The sequence below is a fragment of the Dermochelys coriacea genome, chromosome 4 (assembly GCF_009764565.3).
Source record: "Dermochelys coriacea isolate rDerCor1 chromosome 4, rDerCor1.pri.v4, whole genome shotgun sequence".
NCBI classification, from domain to species: domain Eukaryota; kingdom Metazoa; phylum Chordata; order Testudines; family Dermochelyidae; genus Dermochelys; species Dermochelys coriacea.
In genome coordinates this window covers 6333371-6352594 of record NC_050071.1, presented here as the reverse complement: position 1 = coordinate 6352594, position 19224 = coordinate 6333371, and the positions used below count along the sequence as shown (strand labels likewise).

Here is a 19224-nt window from a genome sequence, read left to right as displayed (position 1 = left end):
AGTATTTTAATTCTGGATTCTAAGAATATAAGCAGTGTTCTAGTGCAACCTTCCAGCAAGAGTACTTGATGTTTTCATCTACCTTCTCTCTGTGTATAGTATGAACATAACAAAGGTGAATTCCCAGGAAAAGCTGACTGTAGACTAAGCTACCTGGATGGCTAGGTACTGGACATTGTTGTGGGTTCCTAAAACGCTGCTGTCCTCTTGCTGATGTTCACTAAATGAAACATCTCTTTAGCACTAAGGAGGTGTTGGGAGTGCTGCTTTAGTGAATCCATAATTCCTTCCATCTGCAAGCATCAAGATAAGAATTGATATAGCAATTCTCCATTTGATAAATATCTTTATTGATTTGTTTTATTTTTATCCTGTTTAATTATAGGATAGTCATTAGAAAATCAGAAATAAGCATTCTAATAAGCCACTGGGTCATCCTCTTTAACCATACTGAAATGACGTATTAATTGGGCTTATCCATCTTTGGCAGGGTAAAAGGGGAACATGAGAGAATTATAGGCCAGTATGTTTCATTTCTATGCCCCGTCAATTGCTAGAGCAATCAGCAAAGCAGACACTTTAAAATTATTTAGAGCAAAAAGAGATAATCGGTAACATGGGAAGAAGGGGAAATGACCAGGGGAAAGAGGACGATGTATAAGAAGATGTTAAGAACCCATAGGAGCAAAGGCAGTAAAAGGGAACAAGGACGTGTACAGGTACATGAGGGGCTGTGGAGATGACTAAACAAAATTTAGGTTGAGTATTTAACAGGCAGGAAGAGCAAATAACAGATATCAGGGAGACAGATGAAATGGCTCATAGCTACTTTGCTGCAGACTTCACTTAAGAAGCAACTCACAGCTTAATGCAATCGTAGTTAATGAGAAAACAGAGAGGTTACGAGGCAGTAAATAGGCTAAAGACGAACTACTGGAAAATATTCAGCTCATCAGACAGCCAGTGAAGTTCAGCCTAGAGTGCTAAAGGGCCCAACAGAATGAATATGGAAACACTGGCTCTCATAGGGGAGAGATGATGTCCCCAGAAGGCTGGAAAAGGGAAAATGTGGAGCCTTTTTTTTTTGAGAGAGAGAGGAAGCCCAGAACTAGTGAACTGCACTCATTTCTGCTTAGCATCCATACTCAGTACACTTCTAGCACAATTAGAGCCTAGTCCAACACCCACAGATGCAACTGAGTCTTTCCATTGAAGTCAGTGCTGCGGTATTGGGTCCTTAACACAGAAGTCACATTGTAAGCATCTATGGAAAAAAGAAGGTGACGTAATTGATGAAATGGGTTTGCCAATAACAAATTATGGTGATTTAACCTGAATTATTTTTCTTAGCTAGGATAATAAGCTAGGATAAAGGAAATGCAGTGGGCATAGTATATCATTATGTCATTTCATTTAGTTCCTTGAGGCATTCTCTTAGGGAAACTACAGAAACACAGATTAGATAGATAGCTTGTAATATGGATACAAAAACAGGTCAGATATTAGATATTCAGTATCTGAATCTAAAGCTATTCAGCATACAGGCTTCACTACTTAACTTATGTGGAACCACTTTACCTTTGTCCTTATAAGAATCTCATTTGGTAAATTTCAGACCATTTCTGCAGGCAATCAAGTCCATACTTTATATTACTGCAAGTCTCCAAAAGAATGTAGTATGGGTTTGCATAGCTGGGGAGAGTCTGACCTGTATAAAAGGAGATTCAGTAAGGACAAAGATGATGGAGTAATCAAATGCACAAATACAGAGCTGAGAACACATGTTGGGAAGTTTAACCCCAAAGGATGATCTGGGGAATTAGAGGTAAACTGATTGGTTTAGCAGTTTGACATTGTCCCATATATACCTTACTCAGTACTGGCTAGGTCTCCATTTGCGTTCAGTTGTGGACAACACCAACCTAAAAAGAGACAATTGGAGAAACCAAAACCTGGTAGGAGGATGACTTCTGGGAACAGATGAAGTGAGCGAGGCATACTCAGGCTCAAGGAAGAATATACCTTTCATCAGTCTGCACTGTAGTAGCACAGGCATGTCACTGAAGAGTTATTGGGTTTCAAAGAGAGTCCCATTAGATATCCTTGGCCAAAGGAGCAAGGACAGTACATCATAGATCTTTCTGGACATGGGGAAAATTTCTCATTGTTCTCAACAATGGTGTTGGACTCTTTTGAAAATCAGATCTAATTGATCCATTATCAGAAAAACTAACAAGGAGGGTGCATTGGTCTAGTGGTTATGACACAGGACTCCTGAATCTGCTGTTGACACACTTTGATCTTGGGATCCAGAGTAGCAGCCGAGTTAGTCTGTATTCGCAAAAAGAAAAGGAGTACTTGTGGCACCTTAGAGACTAACAAATTTATTTGAGCATAAGCTTTCGTGAGCTACATTCGATGAAGTGAGCTGTAGCTCATGAAAGCTTATGCACAAATAAATTTGTTAGTCTCTAAGGTGCCACAAGTACTCCTTTTCTTTTTTTGAACTTGGGAAGGTCACAACTTTCAGTGCATCAGTTTCCTGAGGGAATGCTGAATTCCTGAACATATGTAAAGTGTTCGGAGTTCATTGGGGAAAGGTTTTATGTAAGTGTTGATATTTGTATAAAATTATTGACATGTAAAGAACTGTGTGTGAATTCAACTAAGAATTCACTATGGTCACTAGGCTTCATTTAATTTACATTTCTTTGTTAACCATTTAGAAATCTCAGCATCTGATAAATGTTTCCACAGCACAGGCTCTGAGAGCACACAGTTATTTCCTAGTCCAACCATATGGGAATGCTGTGTGTCTCAACCCCTGTGTGGCAACACGTGTTGGCAGTGGCAACCCTATAATAATTTCACAATGGAGCATGGAAACTGGAAGGGAAAAGCTAACAGCAGTTTGCTTTTTAGCTGCTTAACTTCTTTTTACAAGTATATCTCCATGCAGAACACACATTTGGGACCTGCATTCCCTGCTGCAGTGGGACCTCCCTTTTTGGAGGGGGAATCTGTCAAATGTCCAGGCTCACCTCAGATTTCATAGCCCACTTTATTATGGCAAGAGCATCCAACATGTGGAACAAATAGCACTGTGAGAGTTGAGCAAATAATTGGGGGGGGGGGTTGTTTGGGTGGGGCAGGACAAAAAATCTGGGAAAAGAATTTAAAAATTCAAACTGAAATTGAATTTTTGGGGGTTTTCTCACCAAAATGAAAAACAAAAAATATTTTTTGTTTTAAGTCAAATAAAATGTTTTGTTTAACCCAAAAACATTTGTTGCTTCATGTTTGGATTTTTTTTAACCATTTTTCTTTGTTTGCATCTGATAAATAAATGTAGCTAAATTTCAAAACAAAATGTCATTTTGAAACATGGTCAAAATGAACCACTTTGACTTTAAAAAAATCTTTCTTTTTTCTCTGAAACTATTCACTTAATTCCATTTAATTCAACCGATTCATGATTAGTTTCAATGGCTCCAAAATGCATTTTTCAGCCAATTTACTATTTGCTAAAAATCATTCACCGAGCCCTAGTCCCTGATTGTTTTCCCCCCAGAGAACTCATGTGCATGGACTCCAGCAGAAAGAAGCTGGGCCACTATTCTCCTGCTGCAAAGGTGGTGGAACGCAGGGTTCTAGAGTTATTATTCCATCCCCTTTTATTTAAAATGAAAATTTGAGTTCGGTGCTGGCTCATAAAGCTTTATCTTGTGAATTCTCTCAGGCTAGCCTCTAGTGTGCACTCACTTCTTTATAGCTGGCCATTGAATGTGACTAAAAGGGATGTGAAATTGAAGGCACCAGCAACAATGTTCTTGGCACCTTCTAGCCAAAGTAATAAGCACAGCAAGAATCAGCTACAGTCAAAGGACTTATTTTCCCCCTACTGCTAGAAGGGGAAAAAAATCCTAAGTTTTAATTGATGTGCCAGGATTATTATTATTATTGTGTAGGGGATTTGTTCAAAATTTCCATTAGTCTTTTGTTGGATCAATTGATTAATGGTCTGATTGTTATCTCTTGATGTTCTCCCCAAAAGCTTTCTCCAGCGAAAGCAATGGTGTTTCACAGCCATCGAAGTAGGTGAGATCTTTGTTGTAACCATTATACAAGGCCTTCAGAGCATGTTAACATCTTGCTGCATTTGGAAGCAGACATTTAGATTTTCTGCCACTAAAATCCAAATTAAATGCTGAAGTAAGTGCCTCAAAGGTAAGTGGCGGGAGACAGGTTGAAAACAGCTTTATTACAGCCATAATTTACCCATGGAGTGTCCTGCTGCTGGTAACAACCTTTTCAGAGTTGTAGGATAACATGCAGTTGATTACAACTGGCACACTACGATATTGGGTCATCTATATATGTGATGGGCAGCATAATGTTACTTTCTTGGCATTCCTTAGCTTTTCTCGCAGCCACAGAACTGCTTATAATAATACATTACCCCCACTGGACATGGACGTGAAGAAAGCTAGTGTTACCACCACCACATATTGCATCATAGAGACAAAACAAATGCTGCACAGCATAAGGACAAAAATCCTGTCTCTTCCACTCTGCTTAGCAGGGAAAGCTTATTTGTAGGCAACAAAGCCCGTGGCCAACTCTGTCCACATATCTATTCAGGGGACACCATCATAGGGCCTAATCACATCAGCCACACTATCAGAGGCTCGTTCACCTGCGCATCTACCAATGTGATATATGCCATCATGTGCCAGCAATGCCCCTCTGCCATGTACATTGGCCAAACTGGACAGTCTCTACGTAAAAGAATGAATGGACACAAATCAGACGTCAAGAATTATAACATTCAAAAACCAGTTGGAGAACACTTCAATCTCTCTGGTCACTCGATCACAGACCTAAGAGTGGCTATACTTCAACAAAAAAGCTTCAAAAACAGACTCCAACGAGAGACTGCTGAATTGGAATTAATTTGCAAACTGGATACAATTAACTTAGGCTTGAATAGAGACTGGGAATGGATGAGTCATTACACAAAGTAAAACTATTTCCCCATGTTATTTCTCCCCCCCACCCCACCCCCCACTGTTCCTCAGATATTCTTGTTAACTGCTGGAATTAGCCTACCTGCTTGTCACCATGAAAGGTTTTCCTCCTTCCCCCCCCTGCTGTTGGTGATGGCTTATCTTAAGTGATCACGCTCCTTACATTGTGTATGATAAACCCATTGTTTCATGTTCTCTGTGTGTGTGTATATAAATCTCTCCTCTGTTTTTTCCACCAAATGCATCCGATGAAGTGAGCTGTAGCTCACGAAAGCTTATGCTCTAATAAATTTGTTAGTCTCTAAGGTGCCACAAGTACTCCTTTTCTTATTTGTAGGGGGGGGGTCTTCTATTAGACCAAGTAACCATCAAGCAAAGGCAGATTATCTTGTGTTGGGGAAATAATAGGCCTTTTAACAAGTGACTTGGCTTTTAAGAAGTATGTTGTCAGCCAGATCTGTAACTCATTGATTTGAATGGGCCTATTCAGATTTACACCAGCCGAGGAGTTAACCTGCATATCAATTGAGCATGATGGCTGCTTTGTGAGTTTTCTGTTTTCTTTTTTAAAAAGCACTGTCAAAATATCAACCCTTTGCTTCCAGCTCATAATAACTGCACTGTCCTGCTGCTTCATCTTTATGGAGTTTTTTTATTGAGGTTTTTAACTTGGGTGTTTTACATGTGATTGTACAGAGCATTTAAGGAATAGACACAAAAAAGAATATACACAGAGGAAAAGGAAACCAAGCAAACTGCTAGTAGTAAAGAAAATGTTTTGTTGGCATGTTTTTGGGTAAGAATATCACCAGCTGAAATGTGTACATGAATTATATGACTGATAAGTAGCAGACACCTGTAATAGCTATTTCAGTTTGGAAACAGAAGGTTTCCAAATTAAAACTAAGTTGGCTAGTCTACAATGTTTCCATGTTAAATAGAATATATCTCCTAGGACATTGTATACATATTGTTTCATTTATCATCCATATGTTCTTACAACTTGCCAAAAATGAGTAGCTTCTACAGATACCTTTTCCTTCCTGTTTTCTGTCTCAGTCTCCAGTGGTGGAGAAACCCATAAGATTTTGTTACATAAAAACAGGAAGTTCTGACTCTTGATTAGTTAAAGACTTCGCTTGGCAAGTCTGTAGATCCAGTTGTTTGCCTGACCAGAGATCAGCAGTTTGGAAGTAACGTTAACCAATAAGACTGTATATATAAGTTAGTCTATATTGACTCATTCCAACTGAGTAGTGAAAACAATTATTCACTTCTGATGAACCAATTAGAAGGCAGATGCAAAGTTCCTTCTGATTGGCTCCTCCTCAGAGGTGACTTGACGGTTCTTTTTTCTGAACTTCAGTCATCGTTTCCTGTTTAGTGCAGATGTTTGAAAGAAAAGCCATTTCACTTTATTAACCCATGGCTATTGTGCAACATTTTCCAACCTCGGAATTTCTGAGGAGAATGCTCCGAATGTACATAACAACACACACACTGGGTTCACGTTTTGTTGACTGACCCTCAAACTGTTTATTGTTCCTCCTCAGGGGACTAAATTTCCATGGACGTCTGCAACTGGCACCAGGGGCTGTTCAGACACCAGTATCAAACCTTCAGCTGAATAGGGCAGCCCACTGGATGGCCCTAGTATAGCTAGAGTGATGATTACTGTTCAGACACTGGAGCTGCACTGAAAGGCTTATGCTGCTTTTTACTGACTGAGGCCTCTGGGTTTGTAACTCAAACCCTCTGGGGACCATGTGGTCTCCCCTTTGTCACAGCACCACCTGGGACAAATCATGGGTCCTCCTCTTCCTTTTCAACAGTTGAACATTATCCACTGTACCCCTAGCTACTCCCCAAACACACACACATGCATCACCCATTCTCTCCCTGTCCACCCCCACAGAGCTGGCATCACAGAGCAATTGAGGGTGGTGAGGAGGAGATAATTACCTCCCTTGTTGCCAGGCTGTGGGAGCAAGTGAATGGCTTTGGAAGAGGTCCCAGATGTGTTTGAACCAGCCCTAATAGCTGCTTATTGTAGCATTGGCTCTGTCCAGATGCTTTGTGCAACATCTTCTGAGGTGCGTACATTACATGTTATTCTACACTTACGTTGTATTCTCACTTGGGTTTGGCTTCTAGCTGCCTTGCTACTTTCTGGTGTACAACTGGGGTGAAGACAAGAGGAAGACTATAGATGCATGCTGCTCTATCGGGCTATGTTGGAAAGAAGAACCAAATGAATGATGACAAGACATGCAGGGAAACAAATACTGTTTTAAACTCCTCAGCTGGTATTGGTGGGAGGGAGGAACTAGGGAGAGGAGGAGAATGGAAAGTAAAATATTTATAAAAGCTCTTGACAGCGTTCTTTTAATTTTTTTCTCTATCATTCCAGATTTTCCTTATCCTACAAATAAAATATTATATACATGTAGTGATGCTTGGGTCTGACAGCTTAGAAGAGCACCTTTCCTGACCAGGCTAGGAAGCTGTTTTCAGTGATTTTTACCCTTTTCCATATGACATACAATTACACAGAGCCATTTGAGAGTACTGCCTCTGATTCCAATCCTGTAATGACTGCACACCAGAGCTTTTGAGTAGGTCACAGGGATATCCACATGTGTAGTGATTACTGTATCAGAAGGCCTACAGTGTACTCAGAGTGCATCGCATTTTGTCCAAATCTTTGAAGTGGAGCAGTTTTGAAATAGATAACCAGCTAGTGTCAATCATTGGGACCTACATTGATTTCAGTGGTGTTAGGCTGACATATATCAGCTAGGGATCTGGCTCACTGACTGCTGCTGGAGTTTGCAAAACCCTGGTTGTTTTGATCCCAGATCAACTGCTATTACAGATGAAAATACTATAAACTGACCTAACTTCAATGATGTATCAGGAATGGTCAACAGCTTCCCTGATCACAGAGCTATTGTTAATTTTGTCTCTGCTGATCTCCACTTCAAAGATTCAAAACAACAATACAGAAGCAATAAAAATCAGTGCTTCACAAAACAAGGGAAGATTATCTGATTTCAATTTTGTGCCATGAGATGTTCAGAATTCTACACCACAAAGAAGACCCCAAGACTGCATTACACTTCTATGCTTATTAATATCTCATAACATTTCACCCTTGCAATAGTCACTAACCAAAATCGGCATCAAGTGAGGTTAAATAGCTAAAAACAAATATGAGCTTGCCCCTTTTTCAGTTATTTTTCGTGGAGGAGGGACACTAGGAGTGATCGCAGTTCAAGCTTGTATGCTCTTAGGGTCTCCATAGCCAGTTTTTAGTACGGTAAGATATCTTTTTATTCCTGTTGCTTGTGGAAGTCTGTAGGGTCTTCTGTTTTGCGGATGCTGTTCTACGCAGGTGCGTGTGATGCAAAAAAGTGGCGTGACTGTTACGTTAAGGATGCACTATTACAATTGCAAAGCTTGGCAGTTGCAATTCAGTTGCCAGTAACAGTACGTAGCGGTGCTATTTTTACACAAGCATCTGTACATTACGTTATTCAGGGCCAGATCCTGGCCCCCAGCCCTCCTGCTTTGGAGAGTTTAGGAAGCCACCTGGGGTTTGAACTGGTGGCATAGGCCCAGCACAGTAAATTCTACACCTCTGCGCCTTCCTGGCTGCAGTTTAGGGGTGCTCCAACAGGAAGAGGGGATGGAGCCATATTACTGCTGTGTACTGCTGACCCCCAGCTGCAGAAGAGACATTTAGAAGCCAGTGCTGCCGGATGCTATTTAGAGACAGCCCTGGCGGGAGAGGAGGAGAATGGACAGTAACATATTTATAAAAGCTCTTAACAGCCTCTTTTATTTTTTTCTCTAGAGTTCCAGATTTTCACAATCTCTCTAATGCAAATTGTCCCTGCAGCAGCCTTGATGCCGAACAGAGACAATCTGCAGTCAGCCTATAGACAGAGGGGCTTCATAAAACTGCTGAAATCTTAGTGAGTGCCAGCGAGCTGTCACTTCAATTACCTATAGCTTAGCTGTCAACAAGCCCACACAAAGAAGTACGTGGAAATCATTGCTGTCTACACATTGCTTCCCCATCAGAGAAGTTTGGTTGGGAGGGATGGGAAATGGGTGGAGTCTTGGTTCAGTCCTCTAGCATGCAGCCTAGTAGAAAATTACAGGGAGCAAAGGAAACACTGGATCTCTGTGTCACAGCACCTCCTAGGCTATTCCTGGGGAATGCAGCTTACCCACTGCCTGTTGCTCAGGGCTGTCTAAAATCACAAAGTAGACATCATATCATGCTTTTCATTCTTCCCCCATTCCCAGCAAAGTAAGCACTCCAGGGAAGGATTGTGAACAAGATTTTTCCAAAAAGGATATCTGAAGTTAGGCACCTAAATAAGAGGTCTAGTTTCCAAAGCTGCAGAGCTATCAGCAGCACCACTGAATTCAGCTACTGTTGAAAATCAGGCCACTTATTCAGATACCTAAAAGTGGATTTAGGAACCTAACTTCAGACCAAAATTTTCAAAAAGTGGGAGCGCCCATCCATTTATCCATTTTTTGTTGAAGCCTGATCCTCTCCTTTTTTTTTCTTTAAGTGTGATCAAGATATTTTTAGGCTGGAAAGATGTATTTATTTTTTCATTTCCCCATAAATCAAAAAAGCAGATGACATTTTTCAGAGTCTTGGGGAACAAAATTCCTCCCAGTATAGGCAAAGCATACAAATTTCAGCCCTAAAAGCTTTCTGTTTTGGAAAGTTCTGAGCATTTTAAAATATAAACTAATTTATAGCTGTAACTATAGTATTCACTGCTGCTGACTGTTCTGTCTCTCTCACAGGCATGCTTGTGTGCACACCCCGCCCTAAACACACATTTCAGTTATTCTTATCTGCTGTGCTTTCCAAATGTTTTTTGTTTTCAAAATATTCTGATACTTGGGAAGTGCTTAGCAGCTTTGACTTTCTCACTGCTACATGCAGAAAATTTCAGACTTCAAGGACTAAATTCATGAACTTCAGAGTTCAATTTTATGTACTGCAGATTATGCAGATGACATCAACACATTGTAGCTCAGTTAAAATCGGTACTCATTGACACAGTATAATCCACTGTCCTGCGACTATAGGTCAGCATACAGTAGCCTTCACCATACCAGTGTCCAGATGGTTGACACAACATGGGACCATGCCTTAAAGTAACGGGCAAGAAATAAAACCAAGCAACAAAGGCTTAAAACTAGGCATGTTCAGTCCTGAGAAAAGAAGTCTGAGGGGGGACCTCCTAACAGTTGTCAACTATATTAAGGGCTGTTATAAAGAGGATGGTGATCAATTGTTCTCCATGACTACTGGAGGTAGGATTGGATGTAATGGGCTTAATCTGCAGCATGAGAGATACAGGTTAGATATTAGGAAAAACTTGCTAACTCTCAGGGTAGTGAAGCTCTGGACCAGGCTTCCAAGGGAGGTTGTGGAATCCCCATCAATGGAGGTTTGTAAGAACAGTTTGGACAAACACCCACCAGGGATGGTCTAGGTTTACTTAGTCTTATCTAAGTGCTGGGGGAATGAAGGTCCCCTTCCAGCCTAAGTTTCTGTGACTCTGTGAAAACTATGTTGGATTAATTTCATTACATAAATAGCATTTTTATCCCCTCTGTTTTGTGAGTCAACCTTTTTGATGTCTGTAATGTTGCAATAAGAATGGATACTGTAATGCAGAGTTGGCATGGGATGAAAATAGACCGGTGTAAAATGAAGTGTCTCCTGCACCCAGAGAATTGAGAAATGAGGGAAGTTGGAGGAGAGAGCATGGATTGACAAATGTAGGGAAAATAAGAGAGGTGAGGGGAAGGAAGCCGTTGACTCCTCAATAAATGGGCAGTGGAATGGATAAGGTAGGGAGACCATGACTGTGCCAACATCACAAGGATAACAGGATACATTGATTCACCAATGTATCAACCATAAATGAGCTCTTGTTCTACATCAGGCACACCAGTAAACGCCACCTTTATCAGCCACTGGCCTTTTATTATGACAACATTCACTGTGAAAGATCTTACCCTCTGTATGGATTTAATTCTGCCATGTCCCTCTACAATCATTTTGGGAGTCTATTGCTGTTGAAGGTTTTGTCCTTCTCAAAAATATATATAATTCAAGTATAGTAGATCATCAGCAGTGTCCACTTGACTCGCTGCACTGAAGTTATGTCCATGGAGAATCTGAAATTGTCTTTGCTTTGCATGCGTAAATCTACAGCATGCCATTTGTCTCAATCACACTGATCCCATAATAATAAAAAGGGCAGGAAGTTTTAGGGCATCAGGCTGACAGCATCAAGACCAAGAGGGAAGACTGAGTTGTAGGTGTTTCCCACAGTGCTACAAAGACAACTTGTTCCCAACGGCTAGGCATTGAAGTAGAATGCTGCTTGTTCTTGAGTGTAAAATCCAGCATCTGCAGCCAGCTCTCTGTGGTTACCTCCTACATTCAAAAATGGGGTTCCCTTCAACACATATTTCCAATCTTAATAAGTGGCTAGCAGAATTCATCCAGATAACTAGCAGTGTGTGGTGTTGCTTGGTTTGTGATTTCTCAAGGCCAGATTCTAATACCCTTAAATGTTGATTAGTACTTTATTTCAGGAATAATGCCACTGAAGTCAGGATGGCTGATTGCAGAATAAAGTACAACTCAAGGTGAGTAAAGGATAACAGAATGTGGCCTAAAGTCAATAACTGTGTAGCCAACATATTTGTTCTTCAAACAGGGAAAGCATGCAATAACAGAGACATCACCTACCCACCCCAAATCCTTCTTCTCTAACTAAAGTTAGTTGGAGTTTTGCCACTGACTTGCACGGAAGCAGGACCAGAACTTGACAGACCAAGGCACAAAGGCTCTATGAGAATTAGCATCTAAATCACTTTATATTAGTACTGAGTGTGCCCCGAGGCATTTATTTTTGTTGTCAATCTTTCTGTTCTATTTTGTTGATTTTTCTAAATTGCATATTTTATCTCTGGGAAAGTTATATAATTGCGCTCTAGTAAAAAATGAATTTCAAGGTGAGTTGGAGGAGAGTTTGGTATGGCAAACAACAAAAATAAAGGAGACAATCCAAATTAGGAAAGTAATTTATATGTGTCTTCCCGGTTAAATACTCGGAGGAACCATCAAGCTCCTGTTAGAACCTGGAGGTCTCTATAAAGTGGTTGAAATTGATCATGGAATAGTTGGGAGGATCCAGTGGTTCTTTTTTAGATAACTTGTTTCTCATTGGTCCACACCATTAAAATATAAAGACCACAAATGGTGGTTAGGGAGACGTAATGTAGACTTGTTTTACTCTTTGCCACGCTACCAATGGATTGTAACATCAGAAGAACCGAAGTACCAAAAAGATATAATGGATATTACAGTGCTGAAAAGGTACAACACATGAAATACTGCACTCAAATGATCTTCATGTCATAGGCTAGTTTATACAGTAGAAACCCACTAGACCTATGCAGTGACCTTCTAAAAAGCAGGTTCACTTCAATCTCATCCCTACCCCAAGACAAAGTACACCTAGTTTGATTTTCTATATCTTTCCAGTCAGCCATAGCTATATAATTTTTGTGCTTAAGTTATTCATATAGAGCTCCTTTCCTTGGCCCCTGCTCACCCATGGCCTAAAGAAATCAAAACTCTTGCACTGAAGACAGGAAGGGAGAGAAAAATGAAGAGAAAGATTAGTCGTACAGTACATACAGTATCTTCTAAATCTTAATCAGTTGTTTATTGGTTGGCAAACAAGTTTCACTTTTACAACAAATATTAGTAATGAGGTCATTCAACTTTGAGACCATACAAAATGGATCATAAATTAAAAAAAAAATTATAATCTGTGCTGCTAATTTACCTCCGGAAAGCCTACATTACTTGAAATCCTGTCAAATAAATAAATTTCCCGTTAGGAAAATAATGAACAGAGGATTTTTTTAATCACTTCAAAATAGTTGGTTTTCAAATTCTTGTTAAAAGACAGTCAAAATTTTTTTTTTTTTTAACCACTGCAGTACAAGTGCCTAGATCGGGAACCAGACTGAGGCTTGACGACTCTTAACTCCTACAGGGATATTGTTTTCACATGCAGAAGCCCAGCTATAACAATAAGAGATCTCTTGGCTTCTAGTACTGTGCCTACTGCCTGGGTGAGGGACGGCTTGCCAAATATGCTTCATATTATTATTATTATTATTATTATTATTATTATTATTATTATTATTATCAGTTGTGCACTGTAAACATAAAGTTTGCCCTGCTCTAATCTGCAAAATTTCTGTTGGCAATACACCGACTGAAGAAAGAGAAAGCATGAGAAAAGAAAATTCCATTGGTTGGAAAGAATTTGTGATCGCATTACTAGAATACGAGCCTTAGAAAGTGACTTTCTTTTGTTTTGTTTTTTTGTGGGGTTTTTTTGCCCAGTGACATTTTTAAAGAATAAAATGGCAAAAAAGGATTTATGAAAAACCTTGCTCCTACTGGTAGACAAATTTGCAAGACCAGCACAACAGAAAAAGTTTTTTTTTTCTTCCACTACATTAACAGGGACGCAAGTTCTGGAGGAACAAAAAGCAGACTATATGTGCAATGCTAGTATCTGTACATTACATAGAAATTGTTCAATTTTTTTTCTGCCATTAGTTTTTTTATCAGTTAATACAGCAAAACATAAAATATGCGCATAGCATATATAATTCTAGAATTCCCTTCCGTTTCATTAGATTTTGTTTTGTTTGCTCCCACAGCTAAGCGCGCTGCAGTTAAATCAAGTTGTGAGTGACCAAAAACCATTATGTGATACAGATTCATAATAAACAGTTTTGCTATTTTTTGTTGTTGTTTGTTCTTTGTGCAGCACTCCCACCGAGATGCGTCATCGCTACTAGTTTCAAATGCAAGTTTTGGCCTTTTCTTTTTTTTAAATCAGGTCCTTAGTAATAATAGCAACAGAGCATCAAGGATGTTTAAACAAACACAGCATAACTTGAGAAGGCCACGAAGTGTGCCATTATCTGTTGTATCTCTTTCATTAACATAATGAAGTCTGTCTGAGAGAAGGAGGGGAGGAAAGGGGTGGAATTTCATCAGTTATTATTCTCCCCGGGCTGGCCTAAAAATTCCAGTAAAAAAAAAAGTCTGACCATTTGTTTGTTTTTTAGAACAGCACGAAGATTTAGGAGTACGCACAATATTACCACTGCTTGTATTAACTCAGAACAGTAAACCAGATGTTAGGGAGCAAAGGGAGGGGACGTTGGTTGTTTTACATTTTTGCTTAATCTTCTATAGACTAGTGACCAAGTGAGCAGGTCCTTTGGAACTCCCTTCAGGGGAAGCCCCGTCTTTGCTCGGTGGGACTATAAAACCATCACTGCTCCCTCGCCCCAGCTGGTAGTAAGTGTGTAGCTGATGGACGTGGTTCCTGGAGCCTAGATTTGGCATGCTTTTGTAGTACACATCGTCGGCATCACCAGTTTTGGCCGTGGGGGGGTCGGTCTGGGTGCTGGTGGTAACGCTTTCTGTGACGGGCATGCCAGCCAGTGCAGGCATGCTGGTATACAGAGAATCCCTGTTGGGTGACTGGTGGTCTTCTGTGTGCTCGTTGGTTAGCAAGGGGAAAAAGCTCTCGCTGTTGTCTTGCGGGATCCGTCTCCTGGTGTAGTGGTGCGGCTGGTGGTTCTCGGCAGAATAAACCCTTGGTGGCAGCAAGGGGGCGTCGGACTCTTCGTGGATGAGTTCCAGACCCAGGCTCTCCTCGTGATTGAAGGAGGTGGCGTCGTCGAGGACGATGGCGTCGTCCTCGGTCGTGCTGCCGATGTTGTTGACGAGTTTGTTCACCAGGTTCCTGTTCTGTTCACTGGAGCGCTCGTGGTTGTTCAGATAGGAAGGGATGTAGTTGGAGGTGAGTTCCTTCAGGATCTTTTTCTCTAGGGCAGTCTCGGTGTGGTTATTATACCCACGGTCAATGATTTGCACACAGTTGCTCAGGTACTCGCCGCTGGCGATGCTGTAGTTGTTGCCGTGGTTACCATTCAGTGGTAGAGTATCCATGACACTTGTATCCCTGGCATTGTTCAGAAGCCCCTCTGAAAAACATCACACAAGAGAGGGTGACTTGGGCAAAACAGGACATTCGCGCAGGATTTGCACAAACATCACATTTTCTTAATCAATCAATGCTGCACCGTGTTGCTATATTAACACAGCAGCTGTGTAAAAACAGATATCAAACAAAATTAAAAATTAAGAAAAAATTAGATTGGGTTTGATAATAGTAGCATTATGGAATAAACAAAAAAGCTTAATAATATTTTACATGGGAACAAGAGCTCTAGCTAATAAGATTAAGGTTTTTCCACTGAAAATGATGTCTGGTATCAGGTATTGCACTTGATTTGTCAGTAGCTTATAAGAAGGAACAGCCCCTCTCCAAATAGCTCCTGTTCATATCACACATAGCTGCTCCCAAATGCTCTCTCAGCTTCTTTTATATGTTCCTTAAAACTCAGGTGACCAGACAGCAACTGTGAAAAAACGGGACAGGGTGTGTGTGTGCGGGGAGGAAGCGGGGGGTGGGGGAATAGGCGCCTATATAAGAAAAAGTCTCCAAAAATGGGACTGTCCCTTTAAAAACGGGAAATATGGTCACCCTATTTAAAACTAAGAAATCTATGGGGCAGATGTTCAACTGGTATAAATTGTCCTAGCACCACTGATTTCATAAGAGGAGGACCTGTATATACAGTGTAGCTATCCCATTCCCAAATCATGGTTTAGTAAACCGATTGTATACATGAGATCTTGGGGGGATATTCTTATCTTCCTTACACCTATGCGACTCCACTTGATGCAATGGGATTGTATGGATATAATTTATAATTTTTGGTTCATGGTGACTAGCTTGTGTATCTGTGTTTGATTTTTTATATCACTTTCTATCTTTGAGACATATTTGCAAAGAAATTATACATCACATCCCTTCTGTAACAAGGGCATGGCCAAAATTATTTGCATGATGCTGTGCTGTGAATTTTATATCATAGTCATATGCTAGGGATTACAGTTCTGTGAGTGTTGTTATTGCTAAGCTCCATATACGATATTCTTTCAAAAACTGCTTCTGAGTTTCACTTTTTCATTAGGTAGCTTTGTTCAATAGCAGGGACAGTGCATGCTGTAGGGATTATGGGCACTGTAGATTTGATGGGGTGCATTTTCATCAAGGCTGCTTGGGTATTTAGTTACATTTGCATGAGTCAGCCAGGTATAAGCTTGCCTGCCATTTTGAAAATGTATCCCTCTAATGTTAGGAATTCAGACCTACAACAGGAAAAAATGCATATATAACTGCAGAAACGAGGCCAGTGCCTTCTAGGAATGAGTTGGTTTTGTTGAAACTATTTAATTAACTATACTAATTTCCATAAACCTACTAACTCTGTAAAGAAAACCCAGGGACTTGAATCTGCACTCACTTACACCAGTGTAGATAAAGAGTAGCTGGTTTGAAGCCAGTGGAGTAAATCCAGTTTCAGTGAGAGGAGAATCAGGTCCTGGCATGTTAAACTATCATGCTAATGACTATTGTGATCACTAGAATGAACACCCAACATGAGACTGTATGAAACTCTCCATGTGTTTTTTCAGTTACTGCATTCAGATGCTGCCAAAAATCACAGACAACACTGAACCAGCATTGGTGGATTAGAGCAGCTCTGTGTTGACAACAAAGATTAACGGTCATTCACATCAGCAAGAAAAACTCTTAATACACTGCTAGTGTACCTTCTGAAAATATCGGGTTCAGTCTATATCTGTGATGCAGTACTTACAGTATATGTATCTAAGACTGGAAAGTGCCACTGCAGACTTTGTTCTTTTTTTGAGTGAAATGTCCTGAATATGTCATCCCTATTTTGGATTTCTGATGCATACGGTATATTGTTGTATCGTGTATTTCCAAACAAAGAAGGAATGGTATGCATAAAATAAACTAGCCATCACAGACATAGAACAAAGCCATTTATTTTCATGTTAGAAGGTCTCCATAAATGATCCACAACGTTTAAGGAAAATAAAAAACAAATATTTTTAAAGGACTGTATGTAATGAGTGATTGTTACTACAATGTCTGCTTGATGGTCATGGCTGAGTAACTTATGCATTGAGACACTGCTTGTTATTTCTGCTGCCAATGGAGGCTGGAAGACTCTGTAGGAAAATAAAGTGGATGCATTGCATTTGAAATAGAGTAAGTTTCATAATGAAATATGCCATATAAATTGATAAAAGGTTTATGACTTTGCAAATAAAAATGTTTAATTTAAAACAATGTAACACACACAGTTACATGAGACTTAGAACCTATGTTGAGTAAATGACACAAAAAAGGAAATAGACAACAAAAGCATCTAATCTGTATCAATATATATAATATCTATATATATTAATCCATATGCTTTTTATTCTTTTGTTTTCAGAATTGTGAGAAATGAACTGTTTTTAATAACTACATCATCTATATGTGATGCAATAAAAGTGAACTAAAAAAATTACATTTGATATGCAATGTTTAGCTTTACTCCCATACTTGTCTCTCTGTAGGGCTCTAAACGACAGCATGAAGAAAAGGAAAGAAAAAACAACAAGTAAGCTTACAGCGACAGTAGGAGAAACATGAGTAAAAAGCAAATTGATGATATGCAGAAAAAAGAGTTAACAGAAATAATTTCCACTGCCCAGAATACATGAATCTGTTACATGGTTTATTTCAGGTTAACATACTGACATTTTAGAAAAAAAATGTTTTGAGCACAATAATAAACATGTTACTTTTAAAAAAGATCTCTTTTTGATTTTTTTTCATCTCAGTTTACATTTTTAGGGTGTAACACAAATCAAGAATAAACATCTGGAAATGTAAACTTTAAACTGGCAATCCCAACTCAGAAAGACAGACACCTTTAGTGCTATTAGAATGAATGTCTTTACTTACTGTCAATTATAACCACCCCAGCAGTTAACACTGAAACCCATTTCCTTTTTAAACTGTTGTGTCTTCCATCTTTTGCACACACTGTTTTGTTACTGTGGGATTTTGCTCAACCGGGGGTGCTGGCATTTTAAAATCTTTTGAAATGAAGCATTTATTTATTTATTTGCTTTTGTTTTTAAACCAAACACACCAAAGATGAGGATGAAGTGTTAACTTTCAATTTCCCATTTTGTACTGGTTTGTGGCACACCTCATTTATGTTATCTTATTTCCTTCTTCTATTAAAATAATCTTTCACGAAAGCTGTTGTAAAACACCCATCATTTATCCAAGACTTGAATTGATTTCAGCTTATTCAGTGAAAACACCTCCTCTCAGGTCCAAATTGTGGCAACCTCTATGGTTCAGTAAAACCCCACAATTTCTCAACTACTACCTTATTCACTCCTTATTCGCCAAACCCATCCCATCAAAGGAATCAAGCGTGTCACCACTGACTTCTAAGGCCTGACCTGAAGGGTCTTTCCATTGGTTTCAATGGGCTTTGGATCCTAATGGCAAACACCTGTTCTCAGACAAAACTGCTGCAGTACAGAGTGCAAGTTGGGACCCTCAAGGCATGAGGTCTGCAAGTGGGCTACACACAGCTTCCCCTGAAGTCAAATAATTATGAAAACAGATTCTCACAAACAGTGCTCAATTCTGCTTTTGCAAGGGAGAGCAGCTGCAGAGATTCCCTGCCCAAGATCCAAAGGGCTTATCTTGATTTTAAGATTTAGTGGCATTTGGTTAGAATGTTTTAGCTAGCACATTATAAAAGTCTAGAGCAGAGAAGGTATCTTCAACTTGAACAGCGCTAACATACACTGGAACACAGAAATTGCTGCCCTGGATCGGCCCCCAGGTCCATTCAGCCCAGTCCTTGTCTCTGACAATGGCCAATACGAGACATTTCAGAGGGAGGTGCAAGAAACCACTGCTTTGTCTACATTAGAGTTTTAGAACATGTTAGATAGAAGATGTTCTCTAGCATGCTGTAACCATTAAAGCCCAGTCAAGACAAACCCAAATGTGGTGACAATTCGTAGTGCGTGTGGAACGCACAGAAGCCATGCTTAAGTGGCACCGAGTGTATATTTATAAAATGT

The 19224-nt window shown here is 39.8% G+C and overlaps 1 protein-coding gene across 1 annotated transcript in view; it reads right to left on the bottom strand.

The window, feature by feature from the left end:
* Positions 1 to 12785: 12785 nt before the first annotated feature.
* The window catches only part of ADGRL3 (adhesion G protein-coupled receptor L3), a 682597-nt gene continuing 676158 nt past the window's right edge, over positions 12786 to 19224 (bottom strand). Inside the window, 2 exon segments of the mRNA XM_038399396.2 lie at positions 12786 to 15167; positions 17672 to 17689. Coding sequence (XP_038255324.1) covers positions 14365 to 15167; positions 17672 to 17689 — 821 coding nt within the window. The 3' untranslated portion in view covers positions 12786 to 14364.